General features: G+C 45.4%; 1 protein-coding gene across 2 annotated transcripts in view; it reads left to right on the forward strand.

Moving 5' to 3' along the window:
* Window positions 1–18,677, forward strand: part of LOC116821324 (unconventional myosin-X-like) — a 290,101-nt gene that overhangs the window by 253,732 nt on the left and 17,692 nt on the right. For both annotated transcript variants that reach the window (XM_032774422.1, XM_075070332.1), the window contains 4 exons: window positions 856–1,153; window positions 5,011–5,218; window positions 5,891–6,027; window positions 15,877–16,000. In XM_032774422.1, the coding sequence (XP_032630313.1) occupies window positions 856–1,153; window positions 5,011–5,218; window positions 5,891–6,027; window positions 15,877–16,000 (767 nt within the window). The remainder of the gene's footprint in view (window positions 1–855; window positions 1,154–5,010; window positions 5,219–5,890; window positions 6,028–15,876; window positions 16,001–18,677) is intronic.

An 18,677-nucleotide genomic window follows, 5' to 3' on the forward strand; every position in this document is an offset into this window, starting at 1 on the left:
TCCCTGAGCGATGTAGTTATACCAATATAGGTATGTGGTGTGCGCCTGGCCTGAATACATGCCTAAACCAAGCCTGGGAAGGGAGAAAGAAAGAAAAACTGAAATTAATTGCGTGTCTCCTACTGAGGAGGACTACAATAGTTCCCAGGACCTAGAAGCGCAGTATAAACTGTTTCTTTCGGATTTTGTTGGTTTGGACTGTGCAGAAAGAAACCACTCTAGATTTGGACCCTTGGGTAATGGAAGCTGTCATGGTACTTTTATTTCCTTCTGGGCAAGGCAGCAGGAAGCTGTGACAGGAATGTTTTTTTCTTTTCTTTTAGGGATCAAATGTAAGGGGATAATAACCCGAAGTCCCAGGGCAAGTTACAACCTGTACATCTGATCCATTGTTTCCCTTGTCATTTGTGTGGGTCCCTCACAAAAACAGGGGAGACTTAAATATTCTGAAAAGATGAAAACCTGATCGCAAAAATTGTCAGGGGCCTCAGGACACCAGGACAGTGCCTCAACCTGCTTTGAATTCATTTTTTGAAATTGACTAGATTTCAAATTGAAAATGTCCTTTTAAGGGTATTACTCTTTGTTTTTATGTATATCTAAAATATGCATGATTTGCAATGTGGACAAGATTAATTTTTTAATTTACTGATTGGACAGTGGTGTATTTTTACATTTAAAGAAGGAGCTTTCCTGGGATCAGGAAATGACCAGTAATGCTTGTCCTCATGTTGCCATTCTCCTATTTCATGGAGTAAGGCATAGTCCACAAACTAGTATGCTGTGTGCTTGGCAAGCAGGGGCTCAGGGAAATGCTGAACTCCTATCTGCTTTGTTTCTGTGATCCCACTACAGTGCAGCAAGAGAAGGGCTACAGCAGCCTGCAGGATGAAGCTATCAAGATCTTTAACTCCCTGCAGGAGATTGAGACAGTGTCTGATCCTATCCCCATTATCCAAGGCATTCTGCAGACCTGCCATGACCTAAAGCCCCTTCGAGATGAAGTTTATTGTCAACTAATCAAACAAACTAACCACATCCCACAGCCCAACAGTTCTGGAAACCTTCACCACTGGCAGCTGATGGCCTGCATGAGCTGCACTTTCCTTCCCAGTAGAGGGATCCTCTGCTATCTTAAGTTCCACCTCAGAAGGTAAGAGCCACTTTGCAGATACTTGCCACTTCTTTCACTAATTCCATCATCTTCAACTTGGGACCTAGAAACCTAGCTAGCCTCTCTTTCCTTCATGGCCAGCTCCTGCTATCTCCTGTATTCTAGTGTTCATCTGCTTCTCCTGCTCCACTGGTTCCTATGGCATTGCAACCTTTATCCTGCTACCTGCTGTTTTACAGCATTCAGCCTCCTTGCCCCCTGCTTGCCTTGTCACAATAGAAAATAGTATAATTAAGTTATGACTCTGTTCTGCTTTAACTTTCTGTTTTCGTTCATTAAAGTCATTGGAGCCAGGGGACTGGGTCTCCCACCCAGGTGGGTGCCCTTGTCATGCTGTCTGGAGTGGCTCATGCCAGCCAGTAACAAATGTAAACTCCTGAATCACTGCAGCACTCTTACTTCGAAGTCACAGACAGTCCCCTTAGACTCTCCAGCCTAACTTGCCATCCAGACAAACTAGATTTATTGGTAAATGGTCACTTACAGCAAAAATCACAACAATTATTTCAAATTTGGTGACAATATGTACCGCCAGACCAGTGGTACCGCCATGGGCACCTGCATGGCCCCACAATATGCCATCATTTTTATGGCTGACCTGGAACAGCGCTTCCTCAGCTCTCGTCCACTCATGCCTCTTCTCTACCTACGCTACATTGATGACATCTTCATCATTTGGACCCATGGGAAGGAGACTCTCTGGAAGAATTCCATCACAATTTCAACAGCTTCCACCCCACCATCAACCTCAGCCTGGGCCAATCTACAAGGGAAGTCCACTTCCTAGACACCACGGTGCAAATAAGTGATGGACATGTTAACACCACCCTATACCGAAAACCCACCGACCGCTATGCCTACCTTCATGCCTCCAGCTTCCATCGCAGACACACCACATGATCCATTGTCTACAGCCAGGCGCTGAGGTACAACCGCATTTGCTCCAACCTCTCAGACAGAGACCAACTACAAGATCTTCACCAAGCATTCTCAAAACTACAATACCCACACGAGAAAATAAGGAAACAAATCAACAGAGCCAGATGTGTACCCAGAAAGCTCCTGCTGCAAGACAAGCCCAAGAAAGAAACCAACAGAACTCCACTGGCCATCATCTGCAGTCCTCAGCTTAAACCTCTCCAATGCATCATCAGTGATCTACAACCCGTCCTGAACAATGATCCCTCGCTTTCACAGACCTTGGGCAGATTTGAGGAAATTTCTTCTGTCCTTCAGGAAATCAGCATGAACTTCGAAGGCCAGTCCTCACTCACAGACAACCCGCCAACCTTAAGCATATTCTCACCAGCAACCACACACCGCTCCATAGCAACTCTAACTCAGGAACCGATCCATGCAACAAACCTCGATGCCAACTCTGTCCACATATCTGCACCAGCAACACCATCACAGGACCTAACCGGATCAGCTACAGCATCACTGGTTTATTCACCTGCATGTCCACCAATGTTATATATGTCATCATGTGCCAACAGTGCCCCTCTGCTATGTACATTGGCCAAACTGGACAGTCCCTATGTAAAAGGATAAGTGAACACAAGTCAGATATTAGGAATGGCAACATACATAAACCTGTAGGACTTTCCTGGCCACACAACAGCAGATTTTAAGGTAGCCATCCTACAGCAAAAAAACTTCAGGACCAGACTTCAAAGAGAAACTGCTGAGCTTCAGTTCATTTTCAAATTTGACACCATCAGCTCAGGATTAAACAAAGACTGTGAATGACTAGCCAACTACAAAAGCAGTTTCTCCTCCCTTGGTGTTCACACCTCAACTGCTAGAAGAGGGCCCCATCCTCCCTGATTGAAATAACCTTGTTATCTCCAGACTGATTCTGGCCTGCATATTTATACCTGCCTCTGGAAATTTCCATTACATGCATCTGACAAAGTGGGTATTCACCCATGAAAGGTGCCACAGGACTCTTTGTTGCTTTTTACCGTATTTTAGTTGCTTCCAGTCCCAAGAGATCAGTCACTTTCCCAGATCAATTGGTACCCAAGATCTTACATGAAGACAATGCCTGTAGCCAATCCCATAATACACTACCTAAAGCAGGGGTCCCCAACACGGTGTCTAAATTCGCCCACGTCCGGGCCGGCGCTCAAGCATCCGATGAAATGCTGCCGAATGGCAGCATTTTGGCGGCAACGCCTCTCGATGACACTGCTTGCCGCCGGCAAGTGACGTCATCAAAAGGCGTCGCCGCCAAAATGCTGCAGAAATTCGGTGGCATTTCGGCGGATGCTCGACCACTGCCATGGTCCTTCGGCTGGTCCCCACCAGACGAAAAGGTTGGGGACCACTGACCTAAAGGTTTATTAACTAGGGAAAATAAATGAGTTACTTACAGGTTAAAGCAAGCAAACATATACACTCAACTGAGTTATCATCTAAATCCTAAAGGTAACATATTTATAGAGATCTGTCAGTTCAAAGTGTCTTTCAGGGTGGATCCAGGAAATAACTCCTGGGGATCTCTGGCTTCAGTTTGGTGTCTCTAGCCCTGTGAGAGTTCAAACAGCAAAGAAATGAAAAATCTTCACATCAACTATTTTTTTCTCTCTTCTAGTATTCAGAGTGATGGGACCAGACCTTCTCCATGGATGAATGGGGCAATTAATAAAGCTTTTGTCTTATAATTGTCCACTTAAATGTTGATAGCCCTTCTGGATGGACAGGGGATGGGATGACAATTCCTGTACCTGGATTCACAAATTCAGAGCAAAGATTTTCAAAGTTATTAAGCAAAACTTACACATTTTCTTACAGCATGGAATACAGACATTACAAGTGAGGTTATTGCAGGCAGCAACTTACAAGCATTCCATAGAGTCTAAACACTAGATTCTTATAAAACTAATACCTATTTTGAGCAAACTAACATACAGTTGAACTGATCTAGTCTCCAGCTATGAGTATGTCCGTTCTTACCTAATGCCTGCAGTTGTGGCAAGAGCTGGCACCTGGCCTGCCAGCATCACAGCCCTAACCTCTGGACTATTCTCTCTCTTTCTTGCTCTCTCTCTCTGTCCCCATGACTTAAAAAAATTATATACAGCTTCAGTAGGAGAGATTGGGGGAATCCTACATAAGAATATCCACTAGCTGACGAGTTAGAGCACTCTTCTGAAAGATAAGGGAGACCCCTGTTCAAATCCTTTCTCCCCCTCTTCCTGAGTGGGGAAATAGAATTTGTCTTCCCCCATCCGAGATTAAGTAAAAGTTGTAAGGGGAGTACCACATCCTACTCTTCTGGACTTTTTATGTGGAGCAAGGCAATTACCTAAGTCATTCTCACAAGAAACAATTTAGGCACCTAAGCTTCCTGACTCCAGGGGTGGGGCTCCTGACTGTCGAACACAAACAGAGGAAGGAGTCTTGCAGCAGTCTGGACTTAGATGCCTAATTCACTGAGGGGGTGGGGCTTAGGAAATGCCCCTCTCATAGGTATCTCCCATTGGCTAACTTAAGCAGCTCCCTGCCTAGCGTACTGTTTTTGTGGATCCCATTCTCAGGCACCTCTCTCTTCCCATTCATTGTATGGGGAGCATAGGTGCTTAACTCAGGTTTTGTGGATCCCGTTGTTGTTCCATGAATTTTCTAGGCGCTGAAAAGTTAGACATTGTGACACTGAGCATTGCAATGCCTAAGTCCCGTGGTGTATCCGGGCCTTTTTTCATATGGTTGTACTTGGCAACACATTTCTGTGGGATGCTGTGCTTATGGTGCTCCATGCTATGTAGAAATCTACCTGCACTTTTACATGTTCTGTTCATCATGTAACAACTTTTCTGCTTTTCTTTGATTAGAGTCAGAGACCTCTTCCCAGGCACAGAAATAGACAGGTATGCCCAGTTCATCAGTGATTCCCTGAAGAGAACCAAGACCAGGGAGTTTGTGCCCTCCCAGGAGGAAATACTAGCTCTCATCACTCGTGAAGAAATGACCACCACTGTGTACTGCCATGGCGGTGGCTCCTGTAAAATCACAATCAACTCCCACACCAGTGCAGGAGAGGTAATAGCATAGGTAGTATTAATGGGCGCAGGGACATAAAAGGATGGGTGATGGTAGTGGGTGCAGGGATATCTGAGATTATCTGCATAATAAGCTTTTTGAGGGGGAATCCTTGCTGCCACTCAGCCCTGGTTCTCAACTGCTATGGTGATGAGGGACATAAAGAACCTACAGCGAGAGAACTGTTGTTTAAGTGTTCAGAAACACTGTCTGGAAGTTCCTAACCACTGGAACAAACTGCCAAGGAAAGTGGTGGATTCTCCATCTCTTGATGGCTTCAGATCCAGACTGGATGTCTCTCTGGAAGTTGTGCTTTAGTCAAACTCAAGTTACTGGGTTCAACAGAGGTAATTGGGTGAAATTCTCAGATCTTTGATATACAGGAAGTCAGACTAGATAATGTAATGGTTCCTTCAGGCCTTAAATCTGTGAATCTACGAAAAGAAATAATTTAACAGAATCATGTTTGCCACCTCTGAGATGAGACCTTTGGGCTCTTACTGGGTGAAGCAACCCTGACATTCTCCTGCACGTAATCAGATGGATTTGGAGCTCTAATGGGAAGAAGTGGCTTTGGGGATCCCTCTTCCTATTTTAAAGGCTGACTCCTGTGTGAGTGATAATACCCAGTGTTGTACAGTACACAAGGTGTCTGATCTCTCACCCCTGCAGGTGGTTGAGAAGCTTATCCGAGGGCTCGCCATGGTGGACAGTCGTAATATGTTTGCCCTCTTTGAACGCAATCAACATGTGGACAGGGCCATTGAGAGTCGTGTAATTGTTGCTGATATCCTTGCCAAGTTTGAGAGGTAAGAGAACATTTCAGAGGATCCTCATACTGATGACTATTGACTGAACGGATATAACATTAGCTCTGAAATTCTCTGGTTAAGTGAGTAACCCTTATGTTGCTTGATAGTATGTGTGTGTACCATGAGCTCAGGGCAAACACCCTATCAACTCCTTCAGCTATTAGACCCCCATAGGTTCTAGCCCTTGGTAGGTTACATGTAATAAATCATGCACATGTTTGTTGTAGTGATAACAAAGAATTCATTAGATTCCAAGGCCAGAAGAGAGCACTGTGATCATCTCAACTGATCTCCTCTATAGCACAGGCCAGAGACCTTCCCAAAAATAATTTCTAGAGCAGATCTTTTAGAAAAACATCCTATCTTGATTTTAAAATTGTCTGTTTGTAAACTCAAAAGATTGAGCTTCTAGTGTCTGTCAGCATAAAGCATGTTTTCTAATTCTTTAATCATTCTTGGGACTCTTCTCTGAACTCCAATTTATCAACATCCTTCTTGAATTGTGGGCACCAGAACTGGACACAGTATTCCAGCAGCAGTCTCATCAGTGCCAAATAATGAGGTAAAATAACCTCTCTGCTCCTACTCAAGATTCCCCTGTTTATGCATATAAGGATCATGTTAGCTCTTTTGGCCACAGCATCGCACTGGTAGTTCCTGTTCAACTTGATTACCCACCACAATCCCCAAATCTTTTTCAGAGCCCTTGCTTCCCAGGGTAGAGCCTCCAATCCTGTAGGTATGGCCTACCGTCTTTGTTCCTAGATGCCTACATTAACATTTAGCCCTATTAAAATACATACTATTTGGTTGTGCCCAGCTTATCAAGCAATCTAGATTGCTGTGTATCAGCGACCTGTGTGACGTTATTGATATAAACTGGAACCATATAGAACATGGTTTGCAACCACGGTTCTGTAGTGGCACCAAATCCTATGTAAAGGGGGTCATATAAGGTGTCTAAGACCAGGTTACGGGTTACTGGTTATGATTGTGCTGTCTGTATCATTTTGTAGTTGAAGTTATGAATATTGGATGTGTATTGTCTGTATTTCAAACTTGTTCCGTGTTACTGGAAAAAGTCCCAGACAGGCTGGTGTCAGCTCTGCTTAGCCTGCTTGATGGCCCATTAAGGACCATCAACTACACAATTGATCCATCGAGAAGGCAGATACGCCCTGTGACTCACTGGAGTGAGCAGAAACTGGCCCATGTGACTGCAAACTCCATTTTGCTGTAACTTTCCACAGTAGGAACAAAGGAGTGTTCTTACACCTGGAAAAGTCTATATAAGGCGAAGGCCTCATCTCCATTTTATCTTCAGTCCTGCTTCTTACCTCTGGAGGGACTTTGCTACAATCTGAAGCTCTGCACAAAGGACTGATGACCCATCCCAGCGGGGGATGTTCTCCAGAGACTGGATTTAAACCTGCAGTTTACTTCATCACTGCTACAAGCCTGAACTAAGGACTTTGCCATTACTGTATGTAATTGATTCAGTTTAACCAATTCTAGCTCTCACCTCTATCTTTTTCCTTTTATGAATAAACCTTTAGATTTTAGATTCTAAAGGATTGGCAACAGCGTGATTTGTGGGTAAGATCTGATGTGTATACCCCACGGGGGGGAGGGGAAAACCCTTACAACCCCCCTACTAAACTACATCCCCTGAGTCCTGAACCCACCGATCTGGATTCCACCTCGTGAGGGTCACCCTGTCCCCATTACCCGGCCTGCTTGCTCTAATCATGACTATGTGTAACCCATTAGATGAGCGATGTACCCTCACTGCTCCCCTACTATACTTTGACCCCACCCACCGTACACCCCGCATTGGGGACATTACAGACTGTATGTACTATATGCTAACCCATAACCAAATACCAGAGTCCCCCCGTACTCTGTATGTTGCCCCCGATGACTAATGACTGACATGCCAAACTCTGTGTATCATCCTTATTTAAATATTCTCTAATAAACATATTGACCTGGGTCTGAGGCTTGGTCCTTTGGGATCGAGAGAACCTTTTTCTTTTACTGGGGTGTTGGTTTTCATAACCATTCATCCCCAGGACGTGTGGGACTGGTGGTGATACTGGGAGACTGGAGTGTCTAAGGAAATTGCTTGTGTGACTTGCGGTTAGCCAGAGGGGTGACACGGAAGTCTGTTGTCTGGCTGGTTTGGTTTGCCTTAGAGGTGGAAAAACCCCAGCCTTGGGCTGTGACTGCCCTGTTTGAGCAATTGGTCCTGATTTGGCACTCTCAGTTGGGTCCCGCCAGAACCACATCGTCACAACCTGTCTCTTCACTATTTACCAGTCCCCCTATTTTTGTTCATCTGCAGACTTTATCAGTGATGATTTTATGTTTTCTTCCAGGTCATTGATAAAAAATGTTAAATAGCATAGGGCCAAGAACTGATCCTTGCAGCACCACACTAGAAACACACCCATTCAATTATGATTCCCCATTTACAATGACATTTTGAGACTTTATCAGTTAACTAGCATTTAATCCATTTATTATGCGCCATGTTAATCTTTTATCTTTCTAGTTTTTTAATCAAAATGTCATATGGCACCAAGTCAAATGCCTTACAAAAGTCTAAGTATATTACATCAACATTGTTACCATTATCAAAAAAAGATATCAAGTTAGTCTGTTTATCTACCCGTCCGCAGGTCCGGCCAATCACAGCTCCCACTGGCTGCGGATCGCTGTTCTGGGCCAATAGGAGCTGCTGGGAGCCACAATCAGCCGGATCTGCAGACGGGGCAGGTAAACACACCGACTTGGCCCGCCAGGGGGTTTCACTACAGAAGCGGCTACCCCTGTTTGAGAAACTCTGATCTAGACCATTCCTGACGGGTGTTTGTCTAACCTGCTCTTAAAATCTCCAATGACGGAGATTCCACAACCTCCCTAGGTAATATATTTCAGTGCTTAACCACCCTGACAGTTAGGAAGTTTTCCCTAATGTCCATCCTAAACCTTCCTTGCTGCAATTTAAGCCCATTGCTTCTTGTCCTATCCTCAGAGGTTAAGAGAAACAATTTTTCTCCTTCCTTCTTGCAACAATCTTCTGTATATTTGAAAACTGTTATCGTGTCCCCCCTCGTTCTTCTCTTTTCCAGACTAAACAAGCCCAATTTTTTCAATCTTCTCTCATAGATTATGTTTTCTGGACCTTTAATCATTTTTGTCATTCATCTCTGGACTCTTTCCAATTTCTCCACATCTTTCTTGAAATGTGGTGCCCAGAACTGGACACAATACTCCAGCTGAGGCCTAATCAGCACAGAGTAGAGTGGAAGAATTACTTCTTGTGTGTTGCGTATAACACTCCTGCTAATACATCTCAGAATGATGATTGCTTTTTTTGCAACAGCATTACACTGTTGACTCATATTTAGCTTGTGGTCTACTATGACCCTCAGACCCCTTTCCGCAGTACTCCTTCCTAGGCAGTCATTTCCCATTTTGTATGCGTGCAACTGATTGTTCCTTCCTAAGTGGATTACTTTGCATTTGTCCTTATTGAATTTCATCCTATTTACTTCAGACCATTTCTCCAGTTTGTCCAGATCATTTTGAATTTTAATTCTATCCTCCAAAGCACTTGCAACTCCTCCCAGCTTGGTATCATCTGCAAATTTTACAAGTGAACTTTGTATGCTATTATCTGAATCACTGATGAAGATATTGAACAGAACCAGACCCAGAACTGATCCCTGCAGGACCCCACTGGTTATGTCCTTCCAGCATGAATGTGAACCACTGGTAATGACTCTCTGGGAACGGTTTCCCGAACAGTTTTACACCCACCTTATAATAGCTCTATTTGTCCTTACTTCTGCTGACCAGTCCCTTTGCTTCGCTTATCAATTTTTTTACCTTTCTACAATTATGATTAATATTCATTACTGTCAGCTTGCTCTCTTCCATTTGTTATGTTACTTTTATTTTTATATAGTTGCCTTCACTTCCCCTCTAAAGCAGGCCAGTTTTTTTAACCATTATAGCCTTCTTCCTTGATTGTAGGCATCTAGTAACATGTTCTTAAACAATACCCAATTATCATTTATATTTTTCTGATTAAATTCTTCCTCCCAGCTGATTCGGCTCAGAATTGTTTTTAGCTTTGTGAAATTGGCCCTTTTAAAGCACCAGATTTGTATAAAATATCAGTGGCCTGGACTTTATTGTGTTTGTACATTATTAATGTGATCAAGTCATGATCAGTGGTACCTAAGCTACCATTTATTTTTCATTCAGTGATCAGTTCCTCGTTATCTGTCACAACAAGGCCTAGTACAGAATCCCCCATGTTGAATGCAACATTTTTTGAATTAGGAAATTGCTGTCTATGATATTCAGAAATTTCAAGGATATGCATGATGCCTCTGGCATATCTCATTCAAATTGAAGTACCTCATGATCATGCAATTTCACTACACATTATAAATAGGTTCGTAAGGAGTCGGTCGTCCTGTTCCCTAGTGTGATTTGGTGGTCTTCAGCAGACACCAACCAATACCCAATCTTATGCTTTGTCTACTAGGATGTTGATCCATAAGCATTCAAGATAATGTTCTTCTGAGTTATCAGTGACTCAGAAACAAGTAATGCCACTGATCATTACCTGTTAGGTTCACTTCTTCTGGGGCATCTGGCATTGGCCCCTATCGGTAGACAGGATACTGGGCTAGATGGACCTTTGGTCTGACCTAGTACAGCCATTGAACCTTTTCCAATTCTTGCCTTTTATTCAGCAGCGGCTCCAGGCACCAGCGCTCCAAGTGCGTGCCTGGGGCGGCAAGCCGTGGGAGGCGCCCTGCCGGTCACTGTGAGGGTGGCAGTCAGGCAGCCTTCGGCGGCTTGCTTGCGGGGGGCCTGCCGGTCCCATGGATTGTCGGCAATTCGGCGGTGGGAATGGCGAAGCTGCAGGACCTGCAGGCCTCCTGCAGGCAAGCCGCCGAAGGCTGCCTGACTGCCGTGCTTGGGGTGGCAAAAAAGCTGGAGCTGCCCCTGCCTTTACTGGGACCCTCCTGATGGTCTGAAGCCTGGAGACATGACTGTTCTATCCTTGGCTGCTTCTCGTTGCCTGCAGGATGTTGGTCTATCTCCTGCAAGTCTTTCTCAGCGGCTGCTGGCTTAGGCATTCTTGCCTCCAAGCTGCTGCTTGCTGGATTCTCTGCAGTGACTGAGGATTTTCACACCTTTTGTGCACAAGTCAGCTGCCTTGTCCAAACACTAGCTCTGCTAGTCACAGCAGCCATGTGATCTGCCAAGGTCTCAGCACCAGTACACCCTGCTGGGCTACTCTCCTTAGGCCTGCTCTAGGCCAGTTCACATCCACTTCCCCTAGTCATTCAGGGGCTGCTTTGCCTATGTCCAGCTATCTCAGGCTCTACCTATGGCCAAACTACTATACCCTCATCTGGCCTCTCCTTTACAGTCCATTCCAGTCTTCTCCCTCTGTCCCTCTTCCTACACAATCTTCTCTCTGTCAGTCTTGGTTCCTTATCTGTTTGTCACTGTCTGTTATTCCTGCTTACTCCAGATCACACCAGGCCCTCTGTTAATCTAAGGCGCTATCCCTTTGATATTGAAGCACAATTAAAGTGCGACTCTGGACCTCTACCCACTAAATCAGAAAGAGGAGGTGGATAAGGCATTTCTAGAACAAATAACAGAAATAGCCAAAACACAGGACCTGGGAATAATTGGAGACTTTAACTGTCCAGACATCTGTTGAAAAATTACATGGCAAAACATAAAATGTCCAGTAAGTTCTTAGAATATATTGGGAGCAAATTTTTGTTCCAGAAATTGGAGAAAGTAACCAGGGAGACAGCCATTTTAGACATGATTCTGACCAATAGGGAGGAATTGATAGCGAATCTGAAAGTGGAAGGCAATTTGAGTGAAAGTGACCATGAAATGAGAGATTTCATGATTATAAGGAAAGGAAGGCATGAGAGCAGCAGAATAAGGACAATGGACTTTAACAAACTCAGAAAATTGGTACGTAAGACCCCATGGGAAGAAAATCTAAGGGAATAAGGAGTTCAGGAGAACTGGCAGTTTCTCCAGGAGACAATATTAAAGTTCCAAGTCCAAACTAACCCAATGCGAAGTAAATCTGGGCAGAATAAGAAGAGGCTAATAGGGCACCATCAGGAGCTCATTAATGACCTGAAAATAAAAAAGGAATTCTACAGAAAGTGGAAACATAAATTTATTATTAAGGAGGAGTATAAAAAGTAGCAGCAGTATGTAGAGACAAAATATTTATAAAGGCTATGCACAAAGTGAATTACACCTATCAAGGGACATAAAAGGCAATGAAAAGAGGTTCTTTAAATACATTAGGACCAAGAGAAAGATGAAGGAAAATGTAGGTCCTCTACTTAGCACTGAGTAGAGTTAATAACTGATGACATCAAGAAAAGCTGAGGTGTTTAGTGCTGTTTTTGCTTCAGTCTTCATTGGAAAGGTTAATGGTGACCAGATACTTCACATAATTAATATTAACAACAAGAGTGAAAGAAATGCAAGCCAAATTAGGGAAGGAACAGGTTAAAGAGTATTTCAATAAGTTGAAGGTATTCAAGCCGTCATGGTCTGATGAAATTCATCCTAGGGTATTAAGGAACTAGCTGAAACAATCTTGGAACCGTTAATCATTATCTTTGCTCTTCTCCAACCTTCTGGGACCTCACCCATCCACCACAAATTCTCAAACATAGTACTTACCTTTAAAAAGGGAAAGGAAGAGGACTTGGGGAATTATAAACCAGGTAGCCTAATTTCAATACCTGGAAAGTTACTGGAACAAATTCTTCTTCTTTGAGAGATGTCCCTGTGGGTGCTCCACTCCAGGTGTTGTGTCCTTGCATCTTCACTCAGAGAATTTTACAGCAGTGCTCAGACAGGTCGCATATGCGCGGTGCTTGCCTCATGCACCGTTGGCAGTTGAAGTATCATTCGTGTGACCCGGACTCCTCAGTTCCTTTTCAGTAATCCCCGGCCTGAGATGGAGCTCCGCAGTCCCACTGAAAACCTGTAGTTTAACTATGTAGTGTGTCTGAATTAGTGAGTTTTAGTAGTTTTCCAGTAGTTAAGTTTTGTTTGTTAGCTTACTTCACTGTTTGGGGAAAAAAAATCTTATTTTACGCCATAGCATAGTTAACTCTAGTCTGTGATAATGCCAGGTTTACCAGGCTGTAAGCGATGCACTATGTGCAGAGAAGTGATGCTAGTGTCAGATGGACACACTCAATGTGTTCGCTGTCTGGGTGAATCCCATGTTCCCCAGAAATGTGCCCATTGCAGCAAACTGAAGACTAGGGCATGAAGGGACAGGGACCTGAGGCTTAAACTCATGTTAATGGAGAAGTCCTTGAGACCAGCCTCAGGCCCAGAACAAGAACCTCCTTCCTGGCACAAGTCACTGGTTCCCCCACCATCAAGGTCCCCAAAATCCAAAGGACCAGCAGAAAAATGGCCGCCTCCTTCATCCCAAAGAGAACAGACCAGCAAAAAACAGTCACAGATGAGATTGCCCTTCTCGGTGCTGACAGCTCCGCGGCTCAGCACCTATGATGCTCCAGGCACCTCTGACACCATCCACAAGGTGGCCACCACTAGCACGCACCACTCAAGTGCTGAGGCTAACGGCTCTAAGTTGCCTGCCTCCACCATGGCACCATTGGTACTTCCTAAGGAGACAGCAGCGAAAGCCATTCCTGCAGACCAAGGCCGCCAGCACCACGGTGCCAACACTAGCACCACTAACGCCATGTCATCTGTCATGCGAGCCTCAGGCTGCGGTTGCTTCAGCTGTGATTAGCCACAGTCTATTCCCTGCCCAGGGATCATCTGGCTATCGTCATCACTATCCTGCCGAAGGTACGTAGCTCTCTGCAGTGATGGACCAACCCAAGGGTGGTGCTGAAAGGAATGCTGTTCCAGAACCCGTGACCCATGTGTCTCACTGTTATCAGTTGCTTCCAACCTTAGTTGGGGAGTACATCTCAGTACACTGCAAACCCAAGGGACATGGTCTCCGGAGGAGATGGCATTCCATATAAATTTCAAGGAGCTCAGGACCATCTGCCTAGCCTGCAGGGTCTTCCTGCCACAATTGTCCAATCAATAGTGCAGGTGTTGATGGACAACATGGCCATGATGTTCTATGTCAACAGGCAGGAGGGTGCTCACTCATCGTCGTCCCTCCTGTCAGGAAGCACTTCGCCAGTAGGACTTTCGCATCCAGCATGCAATTCACCTGGAGGCTTTGCATCTCCCAGGCATCTAGAACATGCTGGCTGATTGTCTCAGAAGGTCCTTTTTCTCTTACTACAGGTGGTCACTCCACCCAGAGGTTGCCCAGATCGTCTTCCAGAAGTGAGGGGCTCGCGGAATCAACCTGTTTGCCATCAGACAGAATAGGAAGTGTCATAAGTTCTGCTGTCTCCAGGGCCTCGACAGGGGCGCCCTCTCTGATGTCTTTCTCCTATCGTGGGCGGGAGACTTGATGTACGTGTTCCCGGTGATTCCTCTGATCAGCAGGGTCCTGTCAAAAATCAAGAGACAAAGCACAAGTCATTATGATCATCCCAGTGTGGCCTTGCAAGCACTGGTTCGACACGCTTATGGACCTGACCATGGCTGCACAGTGGCCACTGCTGAGCCGCCCGGACCTGCTTTCACAGGACAATGGTCAGCTTCTGCACCCGAACCTTCTCTCTCTCCACCTCTCAGCTTGGCTGCTGTGTGGCTGAACTCAGAGGAACAGGCCTGCTCTAGCCAGGTGTAGCAGATAGCACACAATCATATTATAAGGATGAACAGGGGGGTTTAAGGTGTTCCCATGAGGTACAGAACGTCACAGACTCCCAGAGGGAGGTGTTTCTGCATGATAGCTTTTTCTTTTATCTATAAGAAGTGGATAACAGGATTACTGGGACGGATTAACTTTTGTGTGTAACGTGGGTGGATAATATTGGTCAAGCTCGCTGATCCTGAAAAATGATACTGTACATAAGTACTAAGCATTACTGTGATCCATGCTAATCAGGTATTTGCAGTTATAAATAGCTATTTAGACACCTACCTGACCATTTGCACAAGAGGTGCCTGTGGTAATTGCACCCAAAGGCAGCATGTGCAAGTGCACTTCCCCTTAAACTATTATGTGATGGAATGGTTGTTGGCTTCAACCTAGTATAGGTCAGTAGCAATTTAGGGTTCTCAGTCCAGTGTATGGTGGACGAATGTCCACATCACAACCAGAACTAATAATTGTTCCCTTGTTATCCATCTCAGAAGAGAGGTTAAAGACTTGAGTGGACACTTACGCTTCATGGTGGCCCCTCCAGGACAGGAGTAAGGCATAGAGGCAGAGGGTGATGTGGAGGAAGCTGACATAACTATTGTCTGTTCTATATCTGTTTTGCAGACACAAACAGGACTTTGGTCACCAGGGCTATCAAACAATCACCTTTCACTAGCACAGAATTATCTTAAGGAAATAAAAATCTTAAAAATTAGGAATATTCTGTGACATGGCATGGATCCACCTTGCTTCTTTACCTGGAATCGTCATTCTAAGTACACGGTTAAGTTCTAGTGCACTTCATATCCTCACAGGTTTCTGAGTCAATATCCCACATAAGGAGGCAGCTACAGGAAGGTCCATTACACTCATGGACTTTCCTGGCATATCAAGAAGTTGTTTGTTCTCTCCTGGCCATAGCCTTGCATTATACAGTGGGATTGAGGATGATTCATTATCAGGATGCTCACCAGTTTTTTTTCCTTCTCTCATCTGCTTTACAGACTGGCTGGATCCGAGGAAGAGGAGGAGGAAGGACAGTGGCAGCTGTATTTTAAACTCTACTGCTTCTTGGATATTGAGAATGTTGCCAGAGAGGGAGTGGAATTTGCCTTCATGTTTGAGCAGGTAAGATGTGTAAGGGGGAGATTTCTAAGGATGCATGGGCAGACAGCTATAAGGAGAGGGGAGTTTACATTCATGTCAAGTGTGGGCAAGGCTGGGGAGAGGAGAGTTCATGCCTTTTTGGCAAGCAACTGGGTCACATTGTTGGGAGAAGAGGAAGTTTCCTTTCATGATTGTGTAGCTAGGGATAGAACAGGGGTCGGCAACCTTTTGGAAGTGGTGTGCCGAGTTTTCATTTATTCACTCTAATTTAAGGTTCCGCGTGCCAGTGATACATTTTAACGTTTTTAGAAGGTCTCTTTCTATAAGTGTATAATACATAACTAAACTATTGTTGTATGTAAAGTAAATCAGGTTTTTTAAATGTTTAAGAAGCTTCATTTAAAATTAAATTAAAATGCAGAGCCCCCTGGACTGGTGATCAGGACCTGGGCAGTGTGAGTGCCACTGAAAATCAGCACGCGTGCTGCCTTCGGCACCCGTGCCATAGGTTGCCTACCCCTGGGATAGAAGGTGGAAGGGAGCCTGCTGACTTAGTGCATTGGCTGGGATGCACTATATAGAGGTACAGAACTGCTTTTCCGGAACAGAGTAGAAGTACTAGGAAGTAAAGAGGAGAAAAGAGGTAGGAAGAAAAGAAAGGAGAAAGATGCCAGCAATTCCTGCCCTCAGTCAGATTCTTGTCTTGTAAGTCAAACCTCTCGCTAGCAAAATAATGAAATAAATTTGATAAAGTGAACAGAACTGCAAGCCAAAAGCACAACTAGGGATTGCAAAAATTAAATGTGGCTGGATAAATGTGATTGCATTTTTTATAAAAATGTAATAAAAAAGTGACTAGACCAAGGCATACACTACTAGATCATGGGCTGGATTTTGTTATGTGTGGATATGGAGCCAGCCAGAGGATGATCTCCACAGCGTAGGGGATCACACCAACTGATGCTCCAAGGGCCGTATATACCATGACCTTATTATCACTGATAAAATGCACAGCAGTTTGTATAAACCAGGGGTCTCAAACTCAGTTTACCTTAGGGCCAGTGCCAGTCCTCAAATACTCCCAGCGGGGCAATAATGTCACTCATGCCTCCCAGAACCTGCCTCCTAAACTCTGCCCCCCCACTTGCTTAAGGCTCTGGGAGGGAGTTGGGGAGGGGGAAGTCTGGGGTAGTGGATTGGGGTGCAGGGTGCAGGCTCTGGGAGGGCGTTTAGGTGCAGAAGGTTTAGAGGTTGGGCTCTGGGAGGGAGTTTGGGTTGCAGGCTCTGGGATGGTGTTTGGGTGCTGGGGGCAGGCTCTGGGCTGGGGCAGGGGGTGGGGATACAGGAGGAAGAGGTAGGGTTGCAGGTTCTGGGAGGGAGTTTGCGGGTGGGTGGGGGTGCATGGGAAGGGGGTGCAGACTCTGGGATGGAGTTTGGGGGTGGGAGTGCAGGCTCTGGGAGGGTGCCGCACTTACCTGGGGCTCCAAGGCAGGGTGGGCTGGGGGGCCGCCATGCACTGCTGCTCCCAGGCACTGCCTCTGCATCTTCCCATTGGCCGCAGGGGCACTTGGGGTGGGGGCAGTGCACGGAGGCACAGCCCTGCCCCGGGGCTGCAGGGAGTGGCTGGCAGCCACATGGAGTGAGCACACAGGAAGCCACTCAGCTCTGCTGCGCTGCTGGTGGTGGGCAGGGCCTCAAGCCATTTTAAATAGCCCAGGGGAGGGAGCACCCAAGGGCGACAGGCGGAGGCAAGGCAGAGACCAGGCCCCAAAATTGCTGGGGCCCCGTGGGCCACATTGGGGAGGTTCTCGGGCCGCAGATGGCCCGCGGGCTGGGACTTTGAGACCCGTGGTATAAACCTTACTAAAACAAATCACTTCACCTCCTAGGGAGTGGATGACAGAAAGAAAACACATGACAGATACTAGTCATATATAATGCACTTTAGGAAAGTGGTCAGATACTATGGTGATGAGGATAGTACACGAACTGGAATAGAATAAGGTAGTGTGAATTGCTATAATGGCTCCCAAGTCACCTCTCCCTGCCACCAGCACATGGAAAATGAAGTATAGTTTGGATGGCCCTATACCCTGCTGATACTCAGCTGCCACAATGGGCTGTTGAAAGCTGGTGCAGAGTAGGGCATTTTTTAGGCTGCTCTAAGTTACACCAGGGACCTGCCCAGTGTGAAATAGCCCCATTGATTCAGGGTACAAAGACAGCCTTTATATGTACACTCTTATCTCAAGCTGTGTTGTGCAGTAGACAGTGGTACAGTGTCGTGCAGCTGTAGATTTCAGAAACCAATTGATAGTGTCTCCGAGAATCTTAATTTGAAAAAATAATAACAAATGGCTTAGATAAAACATTATCCTGTAGATTTAAAAACTGGCTGATTGACCCAAAATGATGGAATGGGGTGGAGCACTTGTGCATCACCCAGACAGCAGCTCCCAGAGACTGACATCTTTGAATGAAGACAATGGAGCTTTATAGATTCATAGACTCTAGGACTGGAAGGGACCTCGAGAGGTCATCGAGTCCAATCCCCTGCCCTCATGGCAGGACCAAGTACTGTCTAGACCATCTCACATAGACATTTATCTAACCTACTCTTAAATATCTCCAGAGATGGAAATTCCACAACCTCCCTAGGCAATTTATTCCAGTGTCCAACCACCCTGACAGTTAGGAA

Source organism: Chelonoidis abingdonii, chromosome 10 (genome assembly GCF_003597395.2).
Source record: "Chelonoidis abingdonii isolate Lonesome George chromosome 10, CheloAbing_2.0, whole genome shotgun sequence".
Lineage (NCBI taxonomy): Eukaryota > Metazoa > Chordata > Testudines > Testudinidae > Chelonoidis > Chelonoidis abingdonii.